General features: G+C 37.2%; 1 protein-coding gene across 8 annotated transcripts in view; it reads right to left on the bottom strand.

Moving 5' to 3' along the window:
* Nucleotides 1-25,497, bottom strand: part of SYNJ1 (synaptojanin 1) — an 85,989-nt gene that overhangs the window by 17,874 nt on the left and 42,618 nt on the right. For 4 of the 8 annotated variants that reach the window (XM_078078735.1, XM_078078761.1, XM_078078808.1 and 1 more), the window contains exons 12-23: nucleotides 24,650-24,815; nucleotides 22,040-22,063; nucleotides 19,119-19,310; nucleotides 17,276-17,360; nucleotides 12,590-12,730; nucleotides 12,103-12,295; nucleotides 11,673-11,831; nucleotides 10,271-10,427; nucleotides 9,480-9,597; nucleotides 9,164-9,379; nucleotides 6,044-6,122; nucleotides 2,720-2,882 (exon numbers count right to left, since the gene is read on the bottom strand). In XM_078078735.1, the coding sequence (XP_077934861.1) occupies nucleotides 2,720-2,882; nucleotides 6,044-6,122; nucleotides 9,164-9,379; nucleotides 9,480-9,597; nucleotides 10,271-10,427; nucleotides 11,673-11,831; nucleotides 12,103-12,295; nucleotides 12,590-12,730; nucleotides 17,276-17,360; nucleotides 19,119-19,310; nucleotides 22,040-22,063; nucleotides 24,650-24,815 (1,693 nt within the window). The remainder of the gene's footprint in view (nucleotides 1-2,719; nucleotides 2,883-6,043; nucleotides 6,123-9,163; nucleotides 9,380-9,479; nucleotides 9,598-10,270; nucleotides 10,428-11,672; nucleotides 11,832-12,102; nucleotides 12,296-12,589; nucleotides 12,731-17,275; nucleotides 17,361-19,118; nucleotides 19,311-22,039; nucleotides 22,064-24,649; nucleotides 24,816-25,497) is intronic. The other 4 variants (XM_036082537.2, XM_078078845.1, XM_078078746.1 and 1 more) reach the window with 2 other exon arrangements.

Below are 25,497 nucleotides of genomic sequence, written 5' to 3'. Positions count from 1 at the left end.
CATCAACAATTGAAAAACCTTGGTCTTGTCCTTACACACTCTTCCACTCAAACACACACAGCCCTTCCAACTGCACTAGCTCTGAAATAATACTCAAAACACTAGCTCCCAGCCTTTCAGTTCTGTCCCTCAGTGACTCTTCCCTCTTGGGACTTTATCAGGATCCAGGCCTTTGATCCCTCTCCTTTTAGCCCCGATGCCATTCTGCTTCTCTGAGTCTGTCTTCGGACTCGATGGCGCTTCACCTCGGCCACCCCCACGCACCTTCTGTCCCACGGGCATCAGTTCTATCACAGCACCTGGGCTGCTGAGTGCTGCTGCTGGAGAGAATCCCGTGGTGCTGACGATTGCAGTCACATTCGGTTTGCAATTTTCAGCCTCCTCTGGGATCCCAAAGCTGCCTGGCAATTTCGTGAGTGGCTCTCCGCAACCCCCCCACCCCCTTCTCAGGAGCTTTATCTCGAAACTTCTCAACTCTCCTGAGACTGTGGGTTGCCCTACTCCTGTAGATAACCTCAGCTTTTAACACTTCTCAGAGGAGAGAGAAGTTTTTTTGTTTTTTTTTTTTAAATATTTTATTTATTTATTTGACAGAGAGAGAGAGAGAGAGAGAGAGGCAGCTAGAGAGGGAACACAAGCAGGGGGAGTGGGAGAGGGAGAAGCAGGCTCCTGGCCGAGCAGGGAGCCCGATGTGGGGCTCGATCCCAGGACCCTGGGATCATGACCTGAGCCGAAGGCAGACACTTAATGACTGAGCCACCCAGGCGCCCCAGGAGAGAGAAGCTTTAAGATGGGACCCCCTTCCCACAACCTGCTGCCAAGCTGGAGTCTAATCCCATGGTTGCACTCGGGTTTTTGTGATTCTGCCCCCCCCGCCCCGTTTTCTCAGTGACCTGCTCTATCACCCCTTCTGCCCTGCTGGTCCCCAACATCGTCAGCCCTTACCATGGCATGAAGACCTCTCAAGCCTCTCTCATTTCAAACAGCACTCCCTGGATCCCCAATCTCCCTGGAACAACTGCCCCTCACACTCCGCAGCCCCCATCTTAGCTTCTTTAAAGAGCTGTCTATAGACACTCTCTCCACTTCTTCACCTTCTATCCACACCTCAATTTACCACCATCTGGCCTCATCGCTGCACTGAAAGTACTCTCATGAGTGTCACCAACAGCCTCCTTCACTGTTCTTAAATCCAAAGGACAAGCTGTGGTCCCCATTTCTCCTCCTCTCCCTGTGACACAGGACTCCACTGACTATACCTTCCTTGTTACCATTTCTTTCCTTGATTTTTAGGCCCATCTCTTGGCTCTCTGACATTGCTAGTTGTTTCTTTTCATTTTCCTTTTGTGAGCAGTTGCCTTCTGCCTGTCTTTAAAATCTGGGGTTCTCTGTTCATTCCCAGGACCAGTTTTCTCCCACCTCTATACAGTCCTTCTGGCCAAGCTAATGACAACCCGTGACTTGAGCTGCTATCAGAGCTGCCCTGTGAGCCCAGAGCTCTCTGCGGAGCGCCTGCCTCACACACCCACAGCCCACATGTGGGCCCAGCAGTCTCCCAAGACACCTCAGTTCAACATGATCCAGACCAAATTCATCTTCCACCCCACACCGCTCCCCTGCTTGATTTCTTTTCTCTCCCTTTACTCCCTCACGAGCGTACTTACGGAAGAGCTTTGAGCCTTCTCCCCCTTTGGTCCCTGCACATTCCTTCTTCCTGGCTCACCCTCTCCACCTTCCCTCATCTAATTCTCACCCAGTCTTCAGACTCTCAACTCAAATTTCAATTTCTCTGGGAAACCTTTTCCTGCTTCCCAAATCCGAGGTGGGCAACTGTCCCATGAACTACCACAGCATTGTTCATGACTGCATCTGTCACCTGACTCTCACTGCCTGCTCACTGGTAACACCGTTAAGCTAGGAGTTCTGGAAGGACAAGGATGATATCTGTTGAATTTTCAGCACCTAGTACGCACCCGGCACATCCAAGGTAGGACATAAATGTATGGACTAAGCCAATGAATGAAAAGAGAAATGTGAAAGCTGGAGTTGTCTTGTACGGCGCTCAACTCTTAAATGTGTTATCTGGAATGTATGCAGCTTCACAGTATGATATATTGTCATTTTATAAACTAAGGGATGCACTGTCATGGGAAATATGCTAGAATAACACAGCACACAGCATGAGAAAGCACCTGCATTTCTTGATTACATTTAAGGAAATTATTATCCAGATAACTGGGTACTAAACGCTAAATATGAAATGGCTACATTTATATGGGTCCATTCAAATGCATGTGCTCTTAGCCTCCTTGAGAATCTTTTTAAAATTGCTTTGAAATGTATCTTCTTTTGTAATAACTACTTTGAACCCATTTCTGTTGTTAGAACACCCACTTTGAACTTCTACTTTTCTACCTTAACTGCAACTAGTGGGACCAAACCACACACCAGAAATACCAATTCGTGCTCTTAGCACAGAAGGACATAAACTCACACTTGTAAAGATCTTAACCTTTAAATGCAAGAAGGACAAATACATTTGCAATCTGAAGTCTAGGTACAAGCAAAATAGACAAATACAATGCAAAACAAAATCCAATTAATACTGCTCTGTGTGTTGCAAGAAGATAGAGATGGATAAACTTGGAGACTAAGACTTCACTGACGGGAAAGGACACTTATCTAGAAGCACAGAAGTAAATGTGTTCCATAAACAAACCTTCCATATCGAAATCTGCTGTGACCTCCGCATCTTCACCAAGCAGTGTGGAGCTCGTCGATGATGGCAATGCAACATTAATTTTCTCTAAACTCATTTCTTCCTCCAAATTTTTGATCCAGTCTGGACTTTTTAAAGTAATAGTTACAGTCCGACCCAGTAACTAGTTGATTAAAAGAGATGGAAATTAAAAATTCATTAGCATGAAAATTATCTTGGAATAAAGCGACAGCTTTAGTTACACTAATGCAATAGTCTAGGCTTAATTCAGCTAGATTCAATTTAACATACACCGAATTTTGAAGTAGCTTAAACATTCCCAATTTTCCCTTTAAAAGCCCGTGTTGCTAAATCTAAGGTCTTCTCTTCTAGGATGCACATAGATTCAGGTTTCTGTTGCTGTAGCCAGTATCTTTCCCTGGCCAGATGTAAATTCACTGACAACTTTGCTACATAATTTGATACTTCCTTTGATTCTGATCCACAGGTTAATTGTTCCTACATGAAACAATTACAGAAGAGACGGATTGGCATTCTGCCTTTCCTATAAATGTGAGTGGCTTTTAGACAAAAGTATAATCTACAACAGCCAAACACATTATAATTAAGTCACGCTGTCCTGTTGATGTATTCAAAAATAGTTTCAAAAAACCCGCACACAGCCACAAGACTCCTTGGTCAAAAGGAGACTGTGCACTAGGAAAGACACTGTCATTTAAAACCCATACCATGTAACAAACTTGCTTTCTAAAATGTAAGCTCTCTCCTACACAGTTTCAACTTCCTTCCTTTAAAGAGCTTCTGGAGTATATAAAATAAGTGAACTTTTCTGGTATTTCCAAAGGAGCTGTGTAGCTGTGACCAACATGCTGTGAGGACAGCTGACACCTTTGTGGGTACAGATCTTCCGTGGCTCAAAGTGCTATCGACATTAGAATTCCTTGAAGGCACAGGATGGAGACACAAAGCCGCTGGCCTGAACGGTACAGTCGTTTTTAATAGTAATTTACTATCTACACTGAGCTTTGACGTCAGTGTCGTAAGAAACCAATAATCCTTTACTTGCTTATCAGAACAAATCAATTCCATTTCAGAACTTGGCAACAGGCTTCATAGGTCTTTAAAGAACATGCTCAAGATCATCCTTTAGGTTTGCCCCACTTAAGCTATCTAATTTTCCCAGCTCCTTCCCTGGAATGCAAGAGCTCTTAAGGATCTACATACGTCCTAGAAGATTTGGGGCTGAAATAATGTTAATAACAAAGCAACAGACTAGAGGTTTGGAAATATCTAACTTTCAAAAGGACAAATTAAACATTATAATATACTTTCCATAAACATAATTTTTACAGAATTTTCAAAATATTTTTAGGGACTTAAGAGTGGGTATTTTCTAAGAGCATAACACAGATAACTAGACTTGAGGGTAAGGGACAGGGCTGAAAAGGAGGAGAAAAAATAAAATAAGGAAAATTAAACTATCAGAGAAAGACAAAAGAAATACTCAGCAAGGGAGTAAGCTAATGCCAAATTGAGAGTTGCTCTTAAATATTTATATCCTCATGGGATGAAGAGAGGCTTTAAAGAAACTAAAGCTAGAATTAAATTTAAAAATCTAATTTCCATACAGTTAAGACACAACAAAGTTACAAGATCGGCAGGTAGGAATATCTGCAGCAGAAATGGAAAGGGACTGAACTTTACACCAAGGCTGCTTCAGAAGATGAATAAATACCCCAGGGAAAAATAGGCTAAGGACATACGCAGCTCATTTAGAAAGTACCAATGACCAATAAATTAAGATGACCAGCAATTAAAATCTTAACGGAAATGACATACTACTTCTGGTTTTTCAGGTTGTCAAAGTTAGAAATTACCCAGTATCGATTAGGATGTAAATATTAGGTAATCCAAGGCATAATATAATTAGATCCATACTTTCTGAAGAACAATTAGGCAACAAACATCAAATTATAATATGCCTATATTCTCTAACACAGCAAATTTACATTTAGGAATTTATCCTAAGGTCAGAAATAACAGGATAAGCACACAAAGTTATAGTGTACACAGGACTTCCCTGGAATGTTGGTTTTAATAATTAAAATTCCAACCATCTAGCTATTAATAAGAGTTTGTTAAATAAACTTACGTATTTATCCACATAACAAAATTAATGTCTGCAGACATTAAAAATGACATATTTGCTCATATAGAAAAATGTCCATGATACCGTCAAGTGAATAGGCAGTGAGAAAACAGCACTTACAACACAATCTTATTTGTGTCTGTGCACGTATGTATGTATATGTATACATGTATATCCTGCCTGTGTTACTACATACACAAATGTATATATAATCTCACTGGTTTTAATATACATGCATCTATCAAGGTTAAGAGAAATTATTTTGTAATGGTTGGATTAGTGTTCTTCACTACTTCTTTCTTTATACTTTTCTGTATTTCACGATTTACTTTTGCTTGAGTGTATTACTATTACATTCAGGAAAAACTAGCATATAAAACCTATTTCAAAAGCAATATATGTGTGGAAACTGTCGTTTTACTCCAAGGAAACTGAAGTAATGCGACAGAACAGCAAGCTCAGGGAAGACTTTATGAGTTTTCCACTGTTGGAGAAATTAGGTCTGGATTTTAGTCCATCCTTCTAGTGACCACATGCTTAGAAATTTAGGATCTGTCCAAAATCATTCAGAAAAAACAGACAGACACAGCACTTTATAGAAGTAAAACTATTCCAGGCCATTGATGTAAATTTCCTCCATCAATAACATTTTAAGTCACAGGTTAGGAATACCTCCACTAATTAAAAATTTCTAAAATATTTCAGTGGGATGGATTTGTTATCTCTGGGAATTATTTTACCTACACCTGAAAATGGTTATCTGGGTACCCTGATCCAAGCCAATAAAACCAGTTCCTAGGAATAAAGAGTACCTTCCTCCCTTGTTTTCTTGTAAATAAAGCATCTTCTTCATTTAATAGAAATCTTTCCTACTATGAATAAGCCAGAATATCTATCCCAATTAATAAGTTTCCATATGATAAAAATCCAGTTAGGTGATACACATGTTTTTTCTTCTTAGTCTGTTACCAATGGTTAGTATCTTTAGGGAGGACCAAAATAATTCCAAGCTGGTCAGAAACTTAGTCTAAATAATAAATATTAAAATACACCATAAGGTCTTTTATAGTCCTGCACTGGAAATACATTTAGATAATCCTGCTGCCTGTCTATAAAAACATAATCTTCGGATGCCTTTTTTCAAAATGGTTTAGAATCAACAAATGCTACCTTACCTCTTTACCATTTAGGTTCAGAACACTCAAGGCAGAGCTTCCCTCCAAAAATGTAACCCACATTTTATCTTCTACAAACCTTCAAGAAAGAGAAAAATAAGCCATAAAAAATAATCAATATCTTCTTATATGTAACTAGCCCAACGACTAACCCAATGACTATTGATTAACAAGGGCCTATAGAGGCCAGAAAGTAAAAAACAACAGGTAGAGCAGTAGGGCCACTGGTGACCTGGAGAGGGCACGCTTCCTCTAAAAGCTTTCAAATTCAAATTCCTTTCAAATACTATGCTAATAAAGCAGTCGGACCTGTGGACCTCCATTTGTGATCCCTGCTAATCTAATCCTTCATTTCACTGATAAGGAAAAAAAGGGCCAGAGGTTATAAGTGGCTTGTTCAAAGTGACCCTATAAGGATAATGAGTTACGGGTCGCTAGAATCCAAGTCTCCCAGACCTGTAGTCCAGAACTATGTATTTTCAGGGTCTCAATGACTTCCCTGAAGCAAATTTCCTTTGACCAAGAAATAAGATAGGGAATTGTCATTAGAATATATATATCTGACTGGCCCCAAGGTACCTTAGTTTATTATGGTCCTTGTCTTTATTCACTGACAGCCATTTACTCTCTTGGGACTTCAATGGCATTTGCTATGATTCTAGGTTTGTAATTTTGAAATAAGTAACCCCCAAAAAGAAAAAAATACAAAGGACATTAGAACAAGTTCTGAATAAGATGATCACTGACACGTAATAATGTTATCGTTTAAAAAAGAGGAAAACAAAAACATTATCAGTCTTATTTACAGAACAATTTTACTCATTGAACTACTTCCAATTATATAAATCAAGATCAGGAATCCTTGCAGATTTTTCAAAGGGCCACGCACGTATGCGCACACACACACACACTTAACCAAGGATTCAAAAGCATGGCTTATGGATATCAAGAGGAGAGGCTGTATTTTCTTCCTGTTTTCACCCACTAGGGTAAAAGCTTCTAGATTTTCCCCCCAACTAATAGAAGTATCTACATTTGTCCCATTTACATTTCCAGGGAATCTGTCATTTACAAATAAAAGGGTTTACAGACTTCGGTCATTCCTTAACAGTTGTTTTATTCTAGACCAAAAGGTAATGGTCAGTTTAGCTTTACTGGTGACAGTAGTCCTCTCCTTGTTTACTTCCATGGTCTGCTTTTTCTATTCTAACTTGGTTGTCTGCAGGTATACCAACCAGAATATTCCATGTGTGGAGACAACGCATAGTTTTATAACGTTAGGGTAATACCTTGTTTTGTTACCAATACTTTTTCTTTCTTTCTTTCTTTTTTTTTTTTTAAGATTTTATTTATTTATTTGAGAGGGAGAGTGAGAGAGAGAGCACAAAAGTGGGGTGAGGGGCAGAGGGAGAAGCAGACTTCCCGCTGAGCAAAGAGCCCAAGTGGGACTAGGTCCCTGGACTCCGGGATCATGACCTGAGCCAAAGGCAGACGCCTAACCAACTGAGCCACCCAGGCACCCACCAATACTTTTTCAAATTAAGACAAGCACTTTGGGGAAAGCTTTTGGCTCTCATTTAATACCAAGTTCCTTCGAGACTGGGTTATAAAGATAGGTTGTTTTCCTGTATCAGAGTCTTTCATCCCTAATGTACACTTTGGATTCTCTAGCCCAGTGCCATATTCTACATTTGCTCATGAGGACACTTGTCTGCTACTATGCTGCCCATATTGTGCTCCTGGTAATTTGGCTTTCTGTAGTTGGCAAAGCTTACTGTCATCTGTAAACTTGGAGATTTCACTATGTACTTCCTAGTGCCTTAGGATTTTAGAAATGTTTTATTTTAAAGCTTTGGGGTGGATCTTTGTTAAATGATTTGAAGGATATATAAATGCAATTTCTTCTCTATTTGCTCATTTACTTTCTGAAAGGACTCTAGGTTTCTTGGGCAGGCTTCTCACTCTACAGAAAGCACACCATCTTCAGTCTGTGGGGTACTCTGTTTAGTATCTAGGGAAGCCATTATACAATTCTGATCTTTCCATTGGATTACAAGTAGGAATCAAGTCTTCAATTTCTCCTCTGCTCTTCCACCACACCTCGTACAGAGATCTACCCACCAAATAGCTATAAAACATACCTAAATGAGTAGATGAAAAGCACAGAAAGGAATCAAACCTCTTCCCTATGAAATTCAAACACATACATGTCATTCAGTCTCTCAAAACTGCTGTCTACTTGGAAGAGAACATTTTTTTTTAAACAAGGAAAGAAGCATCTGGTTCTGCAAAAGGCAGATGGTTAAGTCAATGACAGAAACGAAGACTGGACTGGATGACTCCTGACTGTTCATCTGGTGGTGCTGCTTCTCCATTAGTTGGAAATTAAATGTACTTAAAATTACTTAAAACATCAAATTTCTTAAACCGAGGGAGTAAAAGTCACTCTGCTTTACTCCTAACTCTCCTTACAAAAATAAAACAGTGATCGCAGCTTCGTTTTGCTGTGGGGCTTTGTTATACATGAGACTGTATGGGAATCTTAAGATACCACATCTAAATGTGTACATATTTTTGTCATCAATTGTTCACATCAACTTTTATTACTCAACTTCAAACTTTCTAACCAGAGTTCAGTTTCAAAACCTATGAACTCTTTGAACAACATTTCTATAGTATGATTTTCCTGTAGTTTGGAAATAAAAATACAGCTGACCCTTAAACAACACAGATTTGAACTGCAGGTGTCCGCTTATGTGGATTTTTCCTGATTCAGTACAGTACTGTAAATGTTTGTTCTCTTCCTTACAATTTTAACATTTTCTTTCCTCTAGCTTACTTTATTGTAAGTATGTAAGACACATAACATATAAAATATGTGTTAATTGACTGTTTACATTATCGGTAAGGCTTCCAGTCAACAGTAGACTATTAGTAGTTTTTGGGGAGTCAAACTTCTAAGTGGATTTTCGACTGATGGGAGGATCAGTGCCCCCAACTCCCACATCATTCAAGGGTCTACCATATTCATATGCTATTCAAACAATAAAAAGGTAATTTCTAATATAGAAAATACTTAGGAGTCATGAGCTGCTTTGGCACACTAAATATTTTACTCACCTTATGAGTATAACTTCACCAAAATTTGTAAACTGCTGCAGAAGCTCATCAATCAAAGCATCATCGAAAAAATTATTTTCTGGGACAGAACTTTTGATTGAGACCAAAACTGTACCATCTGGTGGACCCTGAACTGCAATTACTTCTTTATAAATGTTTTGCCTCTCTTCAGCTTCAACTTCAAATATATCTATATCAATCAGGGCAACGACAGGCCTTAAGGCATAAAGGAAGATGGATGTGTTAGACATGTTTAAGAAAAGATGTATTTCAAATAAATTTCAAGCACCATTAGAAATACCAAGACTGTTTAAACCTATGGTCGGAGGTCTTCAGCTCAGCTCTTCCGTAGTGCAGCAAAGTGCCAGGAGTCCATGTGTAGAGGATTTTGCTTCCATCTTGAAAACTAGCATTTAGAAGATCTAAATCTTCAGCTGCAGTCAGAATTAAAAACAAACAAACACACACACACACACACACACACACACACACACACACACACAAAGAGAAGCCACATGAGCATGACAGATGATGGGGGAGCCAGGAGCTAGCTTCTTTGCTTTATAGGCTTCAGTTGCCTGAGGCTGGGATGCCTGATACACTTGTTAAGCAGCAGGAAGTCTAGATACCTTTAAGTTAGAAAGGTTTTGGTTAAATTATCATTTTATGCTTTACTTAGTAAATAATTAAGGCTTTACTTCTGAGATTACTTAAAGACCTGTGACTACCTAGTGTTTCATAAGTAATTCAACAGACAAGGGGCAGTTCATAATATTTACAAACCAGATTAGTTATTCAAATTAAAAACCTTCATTAGCACTCCATTGAAATTCTCATAAAAATTTCATAAAAATGTTTCCCTGCTTCTCTTTATATGAAATTATGTCACTGAAAGAAAATAGACCAAAAAATTAAATTATTATAAGCAAGTCTGAGAATATTTTTTAAATTGTTTTATATTTTATTTCTTCTATTCTAGAAAACCTTGGTTGAAAGGTTTCCAAACCTGGTTGACAGCCCTCCTCCCTTGATATTTATATCATTCCCTTCTTCCTCATAAAATTTGCATGAGCTAGCTCATTTAAAGGAGGAAATCCATGTCCCAACCTGATCTATCAAAAGGCCACTTCCTTCTTCTCCAGAGGACACGGTCTGTCCAGGCAGGGGTGCGGCACTTTTCACTGGTGTCATAGTCATCAGAAAACAAGTCATATTTGTATGTTGGAGCAAAGGTTACTTTTCCTTCTAAAAATCCTCTAAAAATCTAAAACAAACATATATGAAGTAAGTTATTCGAAAAAAAAAGTTCTGTTTCATTCAGGCAAGCCATTCATTAAATGTCCATTATGTGCTGGAGATTCACACAAAATTTGTGTCCGTCAGATAAACACTTTTAACTGAATGGAACAAAGGTTTAAGAAAAAATAACCTAGGACTTGTTCATGCCACTTGTTTGACCTTTGATTAAACAAAGTAAAAAAGGTGAATAAGGGAATTCTACCAGACCTTTGCGCTATAAGAGATACTTAAAACTATAATGGATTTTAGAAATCCTATAGTCTTGACATCTAATTATCAAATGAGGAAGTAAGACCTAAAAAGTTAAGTGGGGCCTAAAGTGGTAGAGTATAAGTCAGATGATCACAAAGCACCATATCAAGGGGCCTCAATCACCTCTTACTTTAAAAAAAAAAAAAATTTAGCCTTCCAAAATTCTGTGGTTGTAAGTTTTAAAAAATAAGTTTTAGAAAGGCAGATGATATAAGAAACAAAAGAATAAATAAAGAAAGAAAGAATAAATAAAGCAGATTACCACAGGGTCTTAAAGCCAAAAAACAGTGGCTCTGAAGACAAAGATTCTAAATTCACTATTACTGAAAAAGAAGGAACCAAAAATGTATACTCTTCCACTTGAAGGTGAATCTTACAGAGACTTTAATATACTTTTCCTCCTGGGAATTATCAAGAGTCTTCTTTTTCTTTTCGTTTTTAAAAATTTTTTTTAATAAAATGTAATTTGTATATGTTAAACGAGAGACATGTATACTTTAATATATTTTTCCTCCTGGGAATTATTAAGAGTCTTCTTTTTCTTTTCGTTTTTTTAAAATTTTTTTAAGAAAATGTAATTCTGTATATGTTAAACGAGAGACATGTATATAAGTATAAAGAGACTCTAAGTGGGGTGACTGGGTGGCTCAGTTGGTTAAGCGTCTGACTCGATTTTGGCTCAGGTCATGATCTCAGGGTCATAAGATCGAGCCCTGCTATAGCGCTCCACAGTGAGTATGGAGCCTGCTTGGGATTCCCTCTCTCCCTTTCCCTCTGCCCACCCCCAACCTTCTCTCCCCCTCTCAAAAAAAAAAAAAAAAAAAAAAGAGAGAGAGAGAGAGAGACTCCAAGAGATTAAAAAAAAAAAAAAAGGGAATACTGTGATTAAGGAAAGCATGTTTCATAACAAAAGATCCCCTTCTTCTCCATGCAAGTATCTTCTTAAATATGTATATACCTGTCCAGCATTTTTTTGATTGATAAGCTGATCTCCTGCTATAAGAGAATCCCAATTTTGCTGTCTTATCAGGTCTTTAACTTCTTCATTAGGGAGATCAATGCGATAGTTGAAGTCACCACACCAAAATACGTAGTCGTGGGAAAACAGCATCCTTCCCTGAAGGCAAGGAGAAGGGATTTTAGATCCTAAACAGTCAATTTGAAAAATGTTTTACAACTATTTCTTTGCCTCAGATATGCTTGCCTTCCCCTGGGCAGGCCCTGTTTATTTGACCCAAGGGTAATAACACATGAAACATCAATTTAGGTGAACACTGTTGATGTTCCTAGGAACTATCTTAAGTTTTCAAAAACAGTTAGAGAATTTGGGGTAAATTAAAGTACACATTTCAAAGCTTCATCTTCAAGAACAAGCAGTAAGAGCCTACCATTGGAAAACTCAACTTCCGTGCTATTTCTACAAAATCTTCATTTCTTTCTCTGACTTGTGATTGCCCTGCAGCGAAGTGGCTGCAGACGAAGCAGAGGCTTGTTGTATGGAACAGCATTCGTATTGCAACCGCTCCCTTATTTCCAGTGGCACCTCCCATTCCAGTCTTCACGGTATCAACTGCAACATCCCTGTAAAACAGAAGACTCTAAGTCAAAGATCGGAACTTCCAATAGTTCTGTGCGTGCCAGAAATCAGGAATGTCTACGAAAGAAATACAAAACTACAGTTTGAGGACAAGGCTGTGCAACAGTATGGTAAAACTATTAGTGACTCTTTAATTAAAAACACATTTAAAGCCAAGATTCATGAGTAAGTTTTTCTTTTTTATGAGTACATTTTTCTCTGGAGCAACAAACATGCCGGGTCTTTTGCGTGTTACGCGATGGTAGGAATGAGCCACGGGAGGTGCTCTGTTTACCGACCTGATGAAGGGAGCGTGCTGTGGTCTGATAAAAACAAACAGGCAGACGCCCACCAACTGCTCAGAGGCGAGCAGCACATACTTGTTGTCTCTGGAGATGGTCTTCTGCAACTCCACAGCCCAGAGCTTCTGATTTGTTGTGCTAGCAGGAAATATTAAAAAGGGAATCTTTTAAAAGACTTTGACAATACAGCCTATTTTATAAGGCGATCGTAAATTATATCTTTATATCCCCAAATTTCATAAGACTACCAAACAGTCGTGAAATCCACACCGACAGTGAAGTCTTTATATAGGCTGGTTTTTTTTTTCCTTTAAAAAGAAAAACCTAAAATTTAGCCAAAAGAATATCATACTTTGAAGTCTATTACTCCTTTACAAAGAAAATCTGAGCATACTTATTAAATAAGTGCTCACCATTTGAGTAATTTCCAGTTACACTTATTCTGTAGTATTCATTAGGGTAACAGAGAAGTACATTTTCCCCTCTTTTCTTTTTTCTGTACTATAAGTAATATCTTTTATAAGCTTATCATGGAAAATTTTAAACATGCACAAAAAAAGAGATAATCATAAGCTAAAGCACCATAAACCTATTACCTAGCTTCAACAATTATCAATATTTTGCCAGTCTTTTTTCTTCCATCTCCCCTCACTTGTGTGTGAATATTTTAAATCGAATCTAAGACAAATGCCATTTCAGCCATATATACTTTAGTATGCATCATCTAATGCAATGGACATTTTTATTTTTACATAATCACAATGCCATTATCACACAATTACTTAATACCATCTAATACTCAGTTCATATTTAAATTTCCCTAATTAAATGTCTTCTCACAGTAGGTTTCTTTAAAACAGGGTCCAAGGGGGCACCTGGGTGGCTCAGTCAGTTAAGCAAACAATTCTTGATTTTGGCTCAGGTCATGATCTCAGGATTGTGAGATCAAGCCCCACATCGGGCTCTGTGCTCAGTGTGGAGTCTGCTTGAGATTCTCCCCCTCTCTCCTCTGCCCCTTCTCCTGCTCACTCACTCACTCTCTCTCTCTCAAATAAATAAAATCTTAAAAAACAAAATAAAATAAAACAGGGTCCAAATAGGGCCGACACACTGCATTTGCTTGTTATATCTCTTGAATCTTTAATAGTTTCTCAACCCTTGCCACTCCATCCCCTTTCTAATGCTATTTATTTTTTAAGAAGTTGGGCCATTTGTCTGTAAAATGTTCGACAGCCTGGATTTGACTGACGTGTCTTCACAGCATCTTAACTTGTCCCTCTAACTCTCATATTTGCTTTAAACTGGTTAATGTAGAAGGCTTAAGAAAGCCATTCAAATTTATTTATTTTTTTGGCAAAAATAACCTCATGGTTAGTGCAGTCCCCCTTGCATCAAAGCAGGAAGTACATAATCTCTGTGCTGTTACACTTGATCTGCTGTGCAGACTTTGACAATCTAATCAACTCTTTATAAATGAAAAGCTCTCCCATTAATCCTGCTAAGGTTTTCGTATCTACTGATCACTGCCATTACTTCATTAGGGGCTGCACAACGTTGATTTTATAACTGCAGCATTCCATAGGCATTTGTAGTAAGTTAGAATTCTTCTCTAAAGAACTTTACTCAACTATTTCATTAGTCTGAAACACAGTTCATACAAAGAAGGTCGCATAAATGCCTGGGTCTTTATGGATTTTCAGAGTAACAAGTTTGAACCTCCAAAGAACCCCCAAGAACCTCTAAAGGAGAACAAAAAAGTGTGTTCTCATAGTTCCAGGCTACACACATGATAAGCAGTAAGCCAGAATATGACCTCACGCCCATTTATCTAATCTAACACTGCCATACCACCTCCAAAATACAAATCCAGCACATGGATCCTCTTCTACTGCCTACCATAATCCTACCACTACAACTTGGATTCTGAGAAGAGAATGACGGCTTTCATCTCTTCATCCAGCTCACTTCTCAGGTCCAGTGAACCCTCCCTGATCATTCCATTTAAGCTGCACCACACCCCCAAATCCACACGCCTGATCCCCTTTACCTGTTTATTTTCCATTCCACTTACCATCTTCCACCACGCTACATACAAGCACACCTTGTCTTACTGTGATTTGCTTTATTGTGCTTCCCAGATATTGCGTTTTTTACAAACGGAAGGTCTGTGCCAACCTGTGTCAAGCAGGCCCATCAGCGCCATTTTTCCAACAGCATTTGCTTACTTCCTGTCTCTGTGTCACATTTTGACAATTCTCACAGTATTTCAAACTTTTTCATTTTTATTATATTTGTTATGGTGATCTGTGGTCAATGATTATGACTAGCGGAAAGCTCAGATGATGATTAGCTTTTTTTGGCAATGAAGTTTTTTTTTTTTTAAGATTTTTTAATTTATTTATTTGACAGAGAGAGAGCTAGAGAGGGAACACAAGCAGGGGGAGTGGGAGAGGGAGAAGCAGGCTTCCCACAGAGCAGGGAGCCTGATGCGGGGCTCGATCCCAGGACCCTGGGACCATGACCTGAGCCGAAGGCAGACGCTTAACGACTGAGCCACCCAGGCGCCCCGCAATGAAGTACTTTTTAATTAAGGTGTGTACACTGTTGGTTACACATAATGCCATTGCACACTCAGTGAGTACAGTATAGTGTAAACTTAATTTTTATATGCATCAGGAAGCCAAAAAATTCATTTGACTAAGTTGATTGCGATACTTGCTTTAGTGCAGTGGTCGAGAGCTGAACCTGCAATATCTCCGAGGTATGCCTGTAATTTACTTACTACAGTTACTGTTTATTGTCTGTCTCTTTCACTAGAATAGAAGATTCATGCAGGTAGAGATTTTGCCTGTTTTATTCATTAATGTAACTTTAGCACCTAGAGTAGATGCTCAAAAGATATTGGTTAAATAAATGAATAATCACCACTTTACTAAAGAATAATTTGATTAAGCTCTACTTAGACAATCAAACAATTTGGTACTAGGAACCATAAGAGTATGTTCTATTTTAAGACCTGAATATGTATTTTCAGGAAAGAGATTCAAAACAGCAAAATGAATGAAATTGGACTTTTCTACTTCCCTGTATGAATATTATTCACTTCAGCTAAGAAAAAAATTGCAATCGTTTGCAAGACTGATGACTTATACCATACTATTTCAGCCCGTATTTTTATTCTGAAAACTTAAGAAGGGTCAGAAAAGATGGGCAACTGCTCAACTTTAAAAGCAAGTATACTTTCTTAAAATAAAACACTTAAGCTTTAAGTTCCTCTTAAGTAATTTGCATTTGTAATAAGGCTTCAGAACAGCAGTTCTCAAAAGTGTGGTCTGGGAACATCCCTGGGGTTTCCCCAAACCCATGAGGTCAAAACCATCTTCATACTACTACTAAGATTTTTTTGTCTTTTGTGTTTGTGTTGACCAACATCTGCATGATGAGGCAAGAGCAACAATGAGTAAAAGTGCTGATGTCTTCACATGAATCCAAGCACCAAACTGTACTAGGATTCATTAGTCTTCACTATCATGCACTTGCAGTGAAAAAAAAAATGCCATTTCGTCTAAGAATATCCTTGTTGAAGCAATAAACGTTATTCATCTGATCAAAGTCCTATCTTTTTCATATTCTATGTGATGAATAGGAAATACGCACAAAGCACTTCTGCTGCACACTGCAGCGTGATGGTTGGAAAATCATTGGATACTTTGCGTTGAGAGCTGAACTGCCACTTTTTTCATGGAAAACTATTTTTATTTGAAAGAACTAATGACAGACAATGGTTATTCAGACTTAGGTTATTTGACAAACATTTTTCAAATGAGCCTGCCTTTTTAAGGGAAACAACCAATAGTATTTCTTTCCAATGATAAAATTTGAGTTTTCAAGCAAAAATTAGAGTTTTGGAAAATTTGTATCTGCTACTATGATCCTGATAGCTTCCAAATATTTGAAACATTTGCTGATGACATCAGTAATGAGACTAACCAATATGATGCTTTGATATCATACAATGAAATGTGTCAAAATTTGGAAGATCTACGTAACTCAGTGAACTAGTATTTTCAAAATGACCAATACGTGATGTTTCAAAATCATGCAAGGATAAAAAATAGACCAATGAATATTAGTATAATAGAACACCAAAAAAAGTTCATTGCTATGGTTTCAGATTCCATATTCAACTAACCATTAAGAAACTATTTGTTGAGCTTTGGTGTAGTATCAGAGAAGAAAGTATCTGAAAAGGCTATTAAATTATTTCTACTTCCAACTAAATATTTATGTGATTCTCTTCATATACTTGAACCAAAACATATTGCAATAGACTAATACAGAAGTAGATGTGAGAATTCAGCTGTTTTAAGCCAGATATTAAAAGATTTACAAAGGGGGGCCTGGGTGGCACAGCTGGTTAAGTGACTGACTCTTGGTTTTGGCTCAGGTCATGATCTCAGGGTCGTGAGATTGAGCCCCAGGTCTGGCTCCACGCTCAGTGCAGTCTGCTTAAGATTCTCTCTCCCTTTCCCTCTGCCCCTCTCCACCCCTCAAATAAATAAATAAATCTTAAAAAAAAAAAAAAAGCACCTTTACATATATTATCCCAATCTACCTTTGTAACAACTACTTAGTTATCTGCCTTCCATGTCCCTCAACTAGACGATTACCTTGTTGGCTTACCTTGCATTCACGATGTTTCCAGCATTCAACTCGACCATTTCTTCAAAACCAATTGCAAATATGTCAGTTGGCTTACTTCTTTTATCTACAATTAAGCATCCAAGAAAAACTTTTAAAATGTAGCCTTAGTCAAATGGCACCCGCCACCCAACCCAGCACAACGAAGATCAACACCAGGCCTCATAAAATTCCATTTTTGTGTTCTACGTTTAACCAAATTCAAATTATAGGCAAAAACAATGAATGGAACAAAACTACTTTAAATTTAGCTTCTATTCAGACCTCCTAAGTTTGCTTCTTTAAGACTGTTATTCTTAAAGATCCTTAAGTCCTTTCAGAACTCATTTTGAAGAATTCTTGCTGAAGTCTGCACCAGAGAAACAAGCCACTTATCAAAGGCTGAAGTTAATAAAAATTGGGGAAGTAAAGGGATTCTTCAGAAAAGGCACAAAGTGGCTGAGAAATCATCTCAAATTAGAGATAACAGGAGGGATTTTTCACATTCAAATGTGAAAACCAGAGGCTTGACCTTTTTACTACTTCCTTGGTAGAAGAATCCAAGAAAATTAATTGAGATCCAGGGGTTAAGATGTACCCCTCTGTTTCAGCCATTCACTCTCTCCTAACAGACAAGGAAGAAGAGAGAACAGAAGCTACTTGAGATAAGCAGCCCAGGGGTACTTGGGCGGCCCAAGTATTCAGAAATGAGGATAAGTAGCTAAAAAGGGCCTATAAATGGTATGGACTGAGAAACAAAACAAATAAAACTATTTACTGACTGCTATTAAGTGCAAGGATTATACATGCCTCATCTCATTTACCACACACTTTATAAGACAGATTATTTTTGTCCTTTAGTTGCAGACAAGATCCTGAGGCTTTGGAGAACCTAAGCAACTTGCCCAAAAATTTACACATAAACTGCAGTGTGGCACAATGACGCCAGAACCAAACTGCCCGAGTTCAAATCCTGATTTTGCCATTACTAACCACGACCTTGGGCAGGTCGCTTCCCCTGCTGTCTCGGTTTCCTCATCTGTGAAATTAGAATAATAATTGTGTCTATGCAGTAGGTCTGTTATGGGGAATAAATGGCTAGATGTACAGCACTTACAGAATCGTGGTGTCAACTGTTATTTTTTTATTACTACTACTACGACAACAACTACAATTTCAAATTGGGTTCAATGTAAGTGAAAAGGGGCATTTTAAATAAAAGTCTGGGGAAAACCCCAGGGTTTAAGATGTGACTGACTACAGATAACTAAAAAAAAGAAAATCTGTATCTCACACTTTTTCCTATGCACCTCACCTTTATACATATTACTTGCTAGATGTGTACCATTTGAAAAAGGAATTCGAAGTGACTTTTAAAAAGAGAAGGCAGCCTCAAATTCATGCTTCTAATCAAAATCTTAAAAGCATCCTCAGCTCAGTGTTTGGTTTGGGCTATTAATGACAATGAAGTTTTTCCAAGGATAAATCAGTACTGTTAACTTATAGAGTGCCAACAAATGTCACAACCAGTTTTGTAAGATTTTTCATAATCTACCCCCCAAATACTTCTTACCTTGGTAACTAGAGAACTAGATTTGAAAAATGGAACATACTAGGCTTAAAAAATTATCAATCACAAAATGAGCTTGCTTTGTGTCAGTTTAAAAGAATAAGAACAGAACAAGTTTTTCTTATGTGTGGTTACCTTTAAAGGTTTGGCCTTCATACTTACAAATCCAAGTTTCTTTTATAAAGTAATGCATATTGTGATGTGTTACATTTGTTTTATAGATTAATAAACCCCAGCCAGGATTTAGTAAGTGAATCCATATTATAAAAAGCGGACCTTGAAACTCCTGGATGCCAGCCAACTTGGGTGCATCAAGAAGCCAGTCGGTGAGTGTCTGATTCTTAAAAGCTATACTGCGAAACTGCTTCCCACCATTCACGTTCCAGGTTCCAACACATACTCGAATTTTCTTGGGCTTTGAATACTTGTAGAAATTCTCACACATGCTCTTGAGTACTTTGGAAGATGCTAAGCAAAAACAAAACACAACAGAATCTTAGCTGCCTTAAACCACTTTCAGAAATCGATTTTTATACCTCAGAAATGATGTATGGGAAGTACAATTACCATCAGAAGCACAAACAAGCATAAGACACATGCATAGCCCAGCACGATGCAAGTGACCAACACATTTTTTTTTTTTAATTTGACATTTAATACAATCATCACAGTAAAAGTGCTATTACACAATTATTGCAACAACATAAAACATGCAGAACAGTTCTGTTTCAATGAAGTAGTACATTGTTTTATAGTGTACAAAACTAGAGGCTCTACATTTTTAGGAATATAGCCATTGATTTTCATATATCTTTCATTTAAAGGCTGGTAAAAATATAAGTCTTATTTCTTATTTCCAAACAAAAACATTTAAGAACATTGACATTTAAGATTCTAGCTACCGACAGGTGGCTTGATGAAAAATGGCTCCCTGACAAAAACATACATTATGTACTCTAGTGAGACTTCAGAGATTGACGTCACTACAAAATTCTTCCCATCTTCCTGGGAGTAGTAGCCAAAGTCCTTAACAATGGTCTACAAGGCCCTAAACAGTCTGCATTGCTATCCTGCCCTCATCTGCTACCTCTTTCCTGTTGGCTCACTGCTCGGCCACTGACTCCCTGCTGTTTCAGTAAGAGGCCAGCCTGCTCCTACCACAAGGCCTCTGCATTGACTGTTTCCACTGCCTGCAACATTCTTCCCTCACCTCCTTTGGCTCTTTAAGTTCCAGTGAGGCTTTTCCTGACCATCTTATTAAAATTTGCATTCTGTCCCTAACCTTCCATATCCCTTCCTTGTTTTATTTTTCTCTATAGCATTTATCACCATTTACAAACTGTGAGTTTTATTTATTTATGCTGTAACTATCTGTCTCCCCTCTCAAGAGTGGAAATTCCACGGGGGCAGAAATGTTGGTCTGTTTTGTTTATTGCAATATGTCTAGTCACTAGAAGAGTGTGCCTGGTGCATAGTTAAGTGCTCAGTAAATCACTGTTAAATGAATGCTCAATACATTTGGATCCTCAATCTCTTTCCTGCATATTTTTTGACTACCATCTATCTTCCTTCTAAATCATACTTCATTTTGATTAAATTAAATTCTCAGCACTTAAAGTAGCTAGAACCTTAATAGGACCGCAATCTAAAAACAGAGAACGAACACTTAATTGGTAATTAATTGGTAAGAGGAAAAGGAAATCACAATGATTCTCACCTTTTGCCATATGATTTTATTTTATTATTATTATTTTATGATACTAAGATACAGCAGACTCGTGACAGAATGAGAGTGAAAAAGGCAAATAACATTTTAGTATTATAATGAGAACAGTTTGACCAGTGACTCTCCTAAGGGAGCTGCTGTAGATATAAGCCCACCCCCACTGTTCCCAGGGACAGACATGCGGATTTCTAGCCCTCTTACTATTTGATTTGATTACTTGTAGAAGGTGTTGGGTGGTAATGGAAGCACATGATTTGTTCCCGCCTGTTGGTGTGGTTAACTGAAAGCTGGCCGTACCTAGAGAATCATTCCCTATAACATGGTCTTTAACACTGCCATTGTTATTATGATGAAAACTGCCTCTGTGATCCATTCTATATCAAAACACAAGTTCTGTAATGATTTAAGAGCTTAAAATACTCAGCAAGACAAATAATGAATTGTGTGAAAACATGTTGCCATGTTGTGTGAACTAATAAAGTCAAATCAGTTTATACATGGAGTAAAACGTTTTTAAATTTTTCTAGTTTATTCTTAACTGGTTGCCACCTTAATGTGCAGAAAGAAATGAGTCTGTGTTCAAACAGATGTCCATTCCTAAATGCCATATCATTTCAGAAAATGGATTTCATTACATAACTCAAAAATATATTCAAGTGCTCTCTTCTTCCATCCTTCTCACAAAAATAACCAAAAGTTTCTCAAAACATTCTGAACAGCAACTAAGCAAAACAAATTTTAAGTGATACCAAATCTTAAGTGAAGGGAAGAAAGATGTCTTTTTCTGCTAAATTTCTGGCAAGAATTTAGCCTTTTTTGTTCCTTTTGCCACAGATTCATGTTTAAGGACAAGTTCATAGAACTTGTCCAGAAAAGGCAGGCATGAGATTCACAGCAAAGGAAACGGTCCTAATCACTTAACTCCTCTAACTTTGTTAGCAATCTCGATGCTTTTTAAAAGAATTCAGATCACATTTTAGTGCAGGTCTTATGGTTACAGAAAATATTTCCTCCACAGTATGAGAAAATAAGTCAATGCTTTTTCTAATATTATATATGAGAAATGATGCAAAGTAGTCATCAATATCATAGACAGTACTCTGAAATTAATCCAAAATAGTCTTTTCTGGGTTTTTCCCATTAGCCTATTAAGAGTGTAAGGTAGAACACAAACAATGTTTGTTCAATGAAATATAAAAGTGAAATTAAAACTAGATGAGCTATATTTAATTAGAATTAAACATTTGCTATAGGAAGACAGACAGCATTACATATTTCCTTCTAAACGAGGTACTTTAGTTTTCTCGACCTTAAAATTTTTTTCTCAGATTACAACAAGATATCAATATATCCTGTTAGAATCTGAGGGCAAAATAAGAGAAAATTTCCATTTATATATGGCTTTATTTATTTACAATATCAACTTTAGAAAAATTTGCTTTTATTTACAGATTGGTTTTCTATACTGTACCTGACTGTAATGTCTGTTCAGAAACTATGGATGCACCAAGAAGAAAACAAAGAATCATTAGTAAAACAACAAGTTACAATTAAAATCTAGAGTGTTATGACAATACATTCTAAGATGGCCTCACTTTTTTCTTTTAAGTCGATTTGATGACTTTATTTTTTCTGATGGCTATAGGACACCAAAGATTAAAAATAAATGACAATATCTGATGCAAACCCTCAGCATCTAAGAAAAATCCTACAATGACTCAGTGACGTCCAGAGTTTCATAATCAGGAGGTCCTTGGCCTGCTTTTCAGACTGCCCCTGTGTGTGTCTGTGTGTGTGTGTGTGTGTGTGTGTGTGAATATGAATCTGAAAACCTAAGGAGCGAGAGGATATTGAACACATGAAGGATACTACCTTAATATATACCTTTTAGTATTCTTTCTGGGACTCAGCTGATAAGTACAACCAGTTCAGTTATAACAAAACATATAAATTCCAAAAAAATCAGCATGCAGTGCAAAACTGTACAGATTCCCATAGTCACAGAGCTTAGGGGATAAATTGGATTAGGGCAGAACACTCAAAACCTTCAACAGTGACACAAAAGATGGGAACCTAATAAAAATAGTAGTACAGTTTTACATTGTTAAATAGCTTGAGAGGTATGAATACTCCTTAAATATGGCATTTCATGTTGAAAAAGACCTAAGTTTGCTTGTAGAAGTGGGCGTGTCACACACACACACACACACACACACACACAAAGAAGTGGGCGTCAGGAGGGTTGCAGCTTGTGAGTAAGCTGACCCTTGAGCACACGGGTCTGAACTGCACTGGTCCACTCAACATGTGAATTTTTTTCATTAAATACAGTACTGTAAATGTATTTTCTTCTCCTTGTGATTCTCTTAACATTTTCTTTTTTCCAGCTTATTTTATTGTAAGAATACAGTATATAATACATATAACATACAAAATGTGTTAATCAACTGTTTATGTTATCAGTAAGGCCTACAATCCACAGTAGGTAATTAGTAGTAAGTTTTTAAGGAATCAGAAGTCATACATGGATTGTTGACTCTAGGGGGTGGGCACCCCCAGCCCCGTGTTGTTCAAGGGTCAACTGTAATTGTGAATGATGGAAGATGGGTTCTCTGAAATTGGGATGGAAATTGGTAACACCAAGTGTGAATGGGTATGTCTCATAACACACCTGGGGGAGTGAGGTAGAGAGAGGTTTGAAGTGTATGCATAAGTATATGTTTTGTTTATTTCTTTCTACCCGTCTAAGTTCTGCTGGGTGAAACCATGCATAAACTAATGGAGAATGGACATTATGCCCAAAATGTTCCCTCAAGAGCATCCATGTTGGAACAAATTCCCATTCTCAAAACAAGCATTATCGCAGAACTGACTGTACTTCTTTTTAGGCTTATTTGACACATAGGAAAATGTGCAGGGAAATTTAAAAAAAAAAATGATGATCAAGTTTGGGAATTCTTAGCTTCCTCACTTCTCTTCTTTCCTTCAATTGCTTACTTTCAACTGTTGCTTAGTCATGCCTCCATATCAAAGTAGGAACGGGGGAAAGAAGTGTTAACATGCAAATCAGCTAAGTCTCCACTGCTGGGAGCCAGGAAGAAAGCCTGAAGTTAAAAGTAGTAGCTAAAATCAGACTTTGTTTTCTAGAGCTTTAGTAGGGTCTCAGCCCCCCAGCCTAGTAATAGATCTCTGAGGGGCAACTGTAATCAACTACCCCCAGCGACACACAGAATTCTGAAAGAATCCATGATGACCTATTTGACCAAGTAATTATCCAAGAGCACATTATTTGACAAGGAACAATTTCTCTTACATGCACAGGGAAAACTGAAAGGTTTGGTGTGGGGATAACAGAAGATGTAAAAATGTTCAGAATGTTGAAAAGTTAAGACAAAAAAACATGGAATTAAGGAAGTTAATTCATTAAGTTCTATAATGAATGTTGAGTTTTCCCATGATACTAAATACGTACTCAATGACATGAGCTCAAATTCTTTCACTTTTAATAAAAGACTCAGTGAAAGATAAAAAGCCACCTTGAAAATCATGTATTTATGTCAAATATCAAATAGTGTCCAATAATAATATTTTAAATTATTAATATGATTTAATGCTTGTTCAAACAATAGAAAGACCAAGTTATAGAAATCTGGGGTTAGTAATTAGCAAAATAACCAATATAGGTACTGTTTTTCTCAATAAATCATTTGTTTTCTATATAATCGGGTTATTGAATGTTCTATTAAAAGTACTAGCTGAATACTATGAAATCCTGCCTTATATAAAGTTAGCAATACTTAAACCATTTACCCCCTCAATCCTATCTATAAAAGAAAACATGCATGGGCCTCATTTTAGAGTTTAGTAATACCACTGATGATAAAAACATTCCAAAAGAGATCAACTTCCTTTAGAGAATGCAATTTTTAAAAATTACATTGATAGAAATTTCTCCCAAAACTATTTTAATCAACTCAATCTAAAAAATATTTATGTACATAAATTTACATTGATTTCTTGGACTTTTAGAAGGGATATAAATAACATAAAAGTAATCAAAATATAAAGTAAGTACGCATACCACGCAAACTTCCTGTAGTTAAAAGTGCTCGAGCTTTGTCAGCTAAATCACTATTTAGAGTATTTCCCAGAAGTAAAACATCTATGGCCTCTTGCTTGGAGCTGTCAAAGAAGTTATTCTGAATCGTTCTCGTAACAGAACGAGCACCATCTTTTAACTTTCCAGCCTATTGGGAAAAAAAAGAGCATGGATTTTTGTTCCAAAGAGTGTTGATTTTACTCAGTAGACACTTTGAAACTTTAAACCAGTTTTATATGACTTTATATGCAATAAAAAGGACCTAATCATTCTATTTTGAGTATCAAATCATCATATTAAAATGGCTCAAGATGTCATTGTTTCTTTTCCTTTTGGATAATAGCTCTGCACAAAAAGATGGAAAAAGCTCAATACCACAACCTCACCCACTAATGATATCGAGAGCTGTAAATGTTTAAAATTGTTTACTATAAAGGAAATAAAGTGAAGTGTACTTATTTAAAACAAGAAATTTACTTCTTACACTGTAACTTTTAGAACTGGGGATGGGATGGTGGGGAGAAGCAGAGGAGATCAAGGATATGGTGCACTCATACGCTCTTAGAAAAACTTCAAAGTACTTTAACAGTAGAAAAATAAAATTGGAATTGCTCCTAAATAACTTTAATATTAGTTAAAACTAAGATTGAACATAAGAATGAAGGACTAGTCTAAAAAGGAATTTATCATTATAGTTCATAAATATTAAATGCAAACTACAGTTTGTATATCTCAGGTCATTTTATTGCCTATGGAAATATAAATAATAAAAATGATAAACTTAGGCCAATTCCTATAGTGAGGGAGCTGAGTATAACTTCTTTTTTGAG

The sequence above is a fragment of the Halichoerus grypus genome, chromosome 1 (genome assembly GCF_964656455.1).
Source record: "Halichoerus grypus chromosome 1, mHalGry1.hap1.1, whole genome shotgun sequence".
In the NCBI taxonomy this organism is placed as follows: domain Eukaryota; kingdom Metazoa; phylum Chordata; class Mammalia; order Carnivora; family Phocidae; genus Halichoerus; species Halichoerus grypus.
This window is presented reverse-complemented; position numbering and strand designations above follow the sequence as displayed.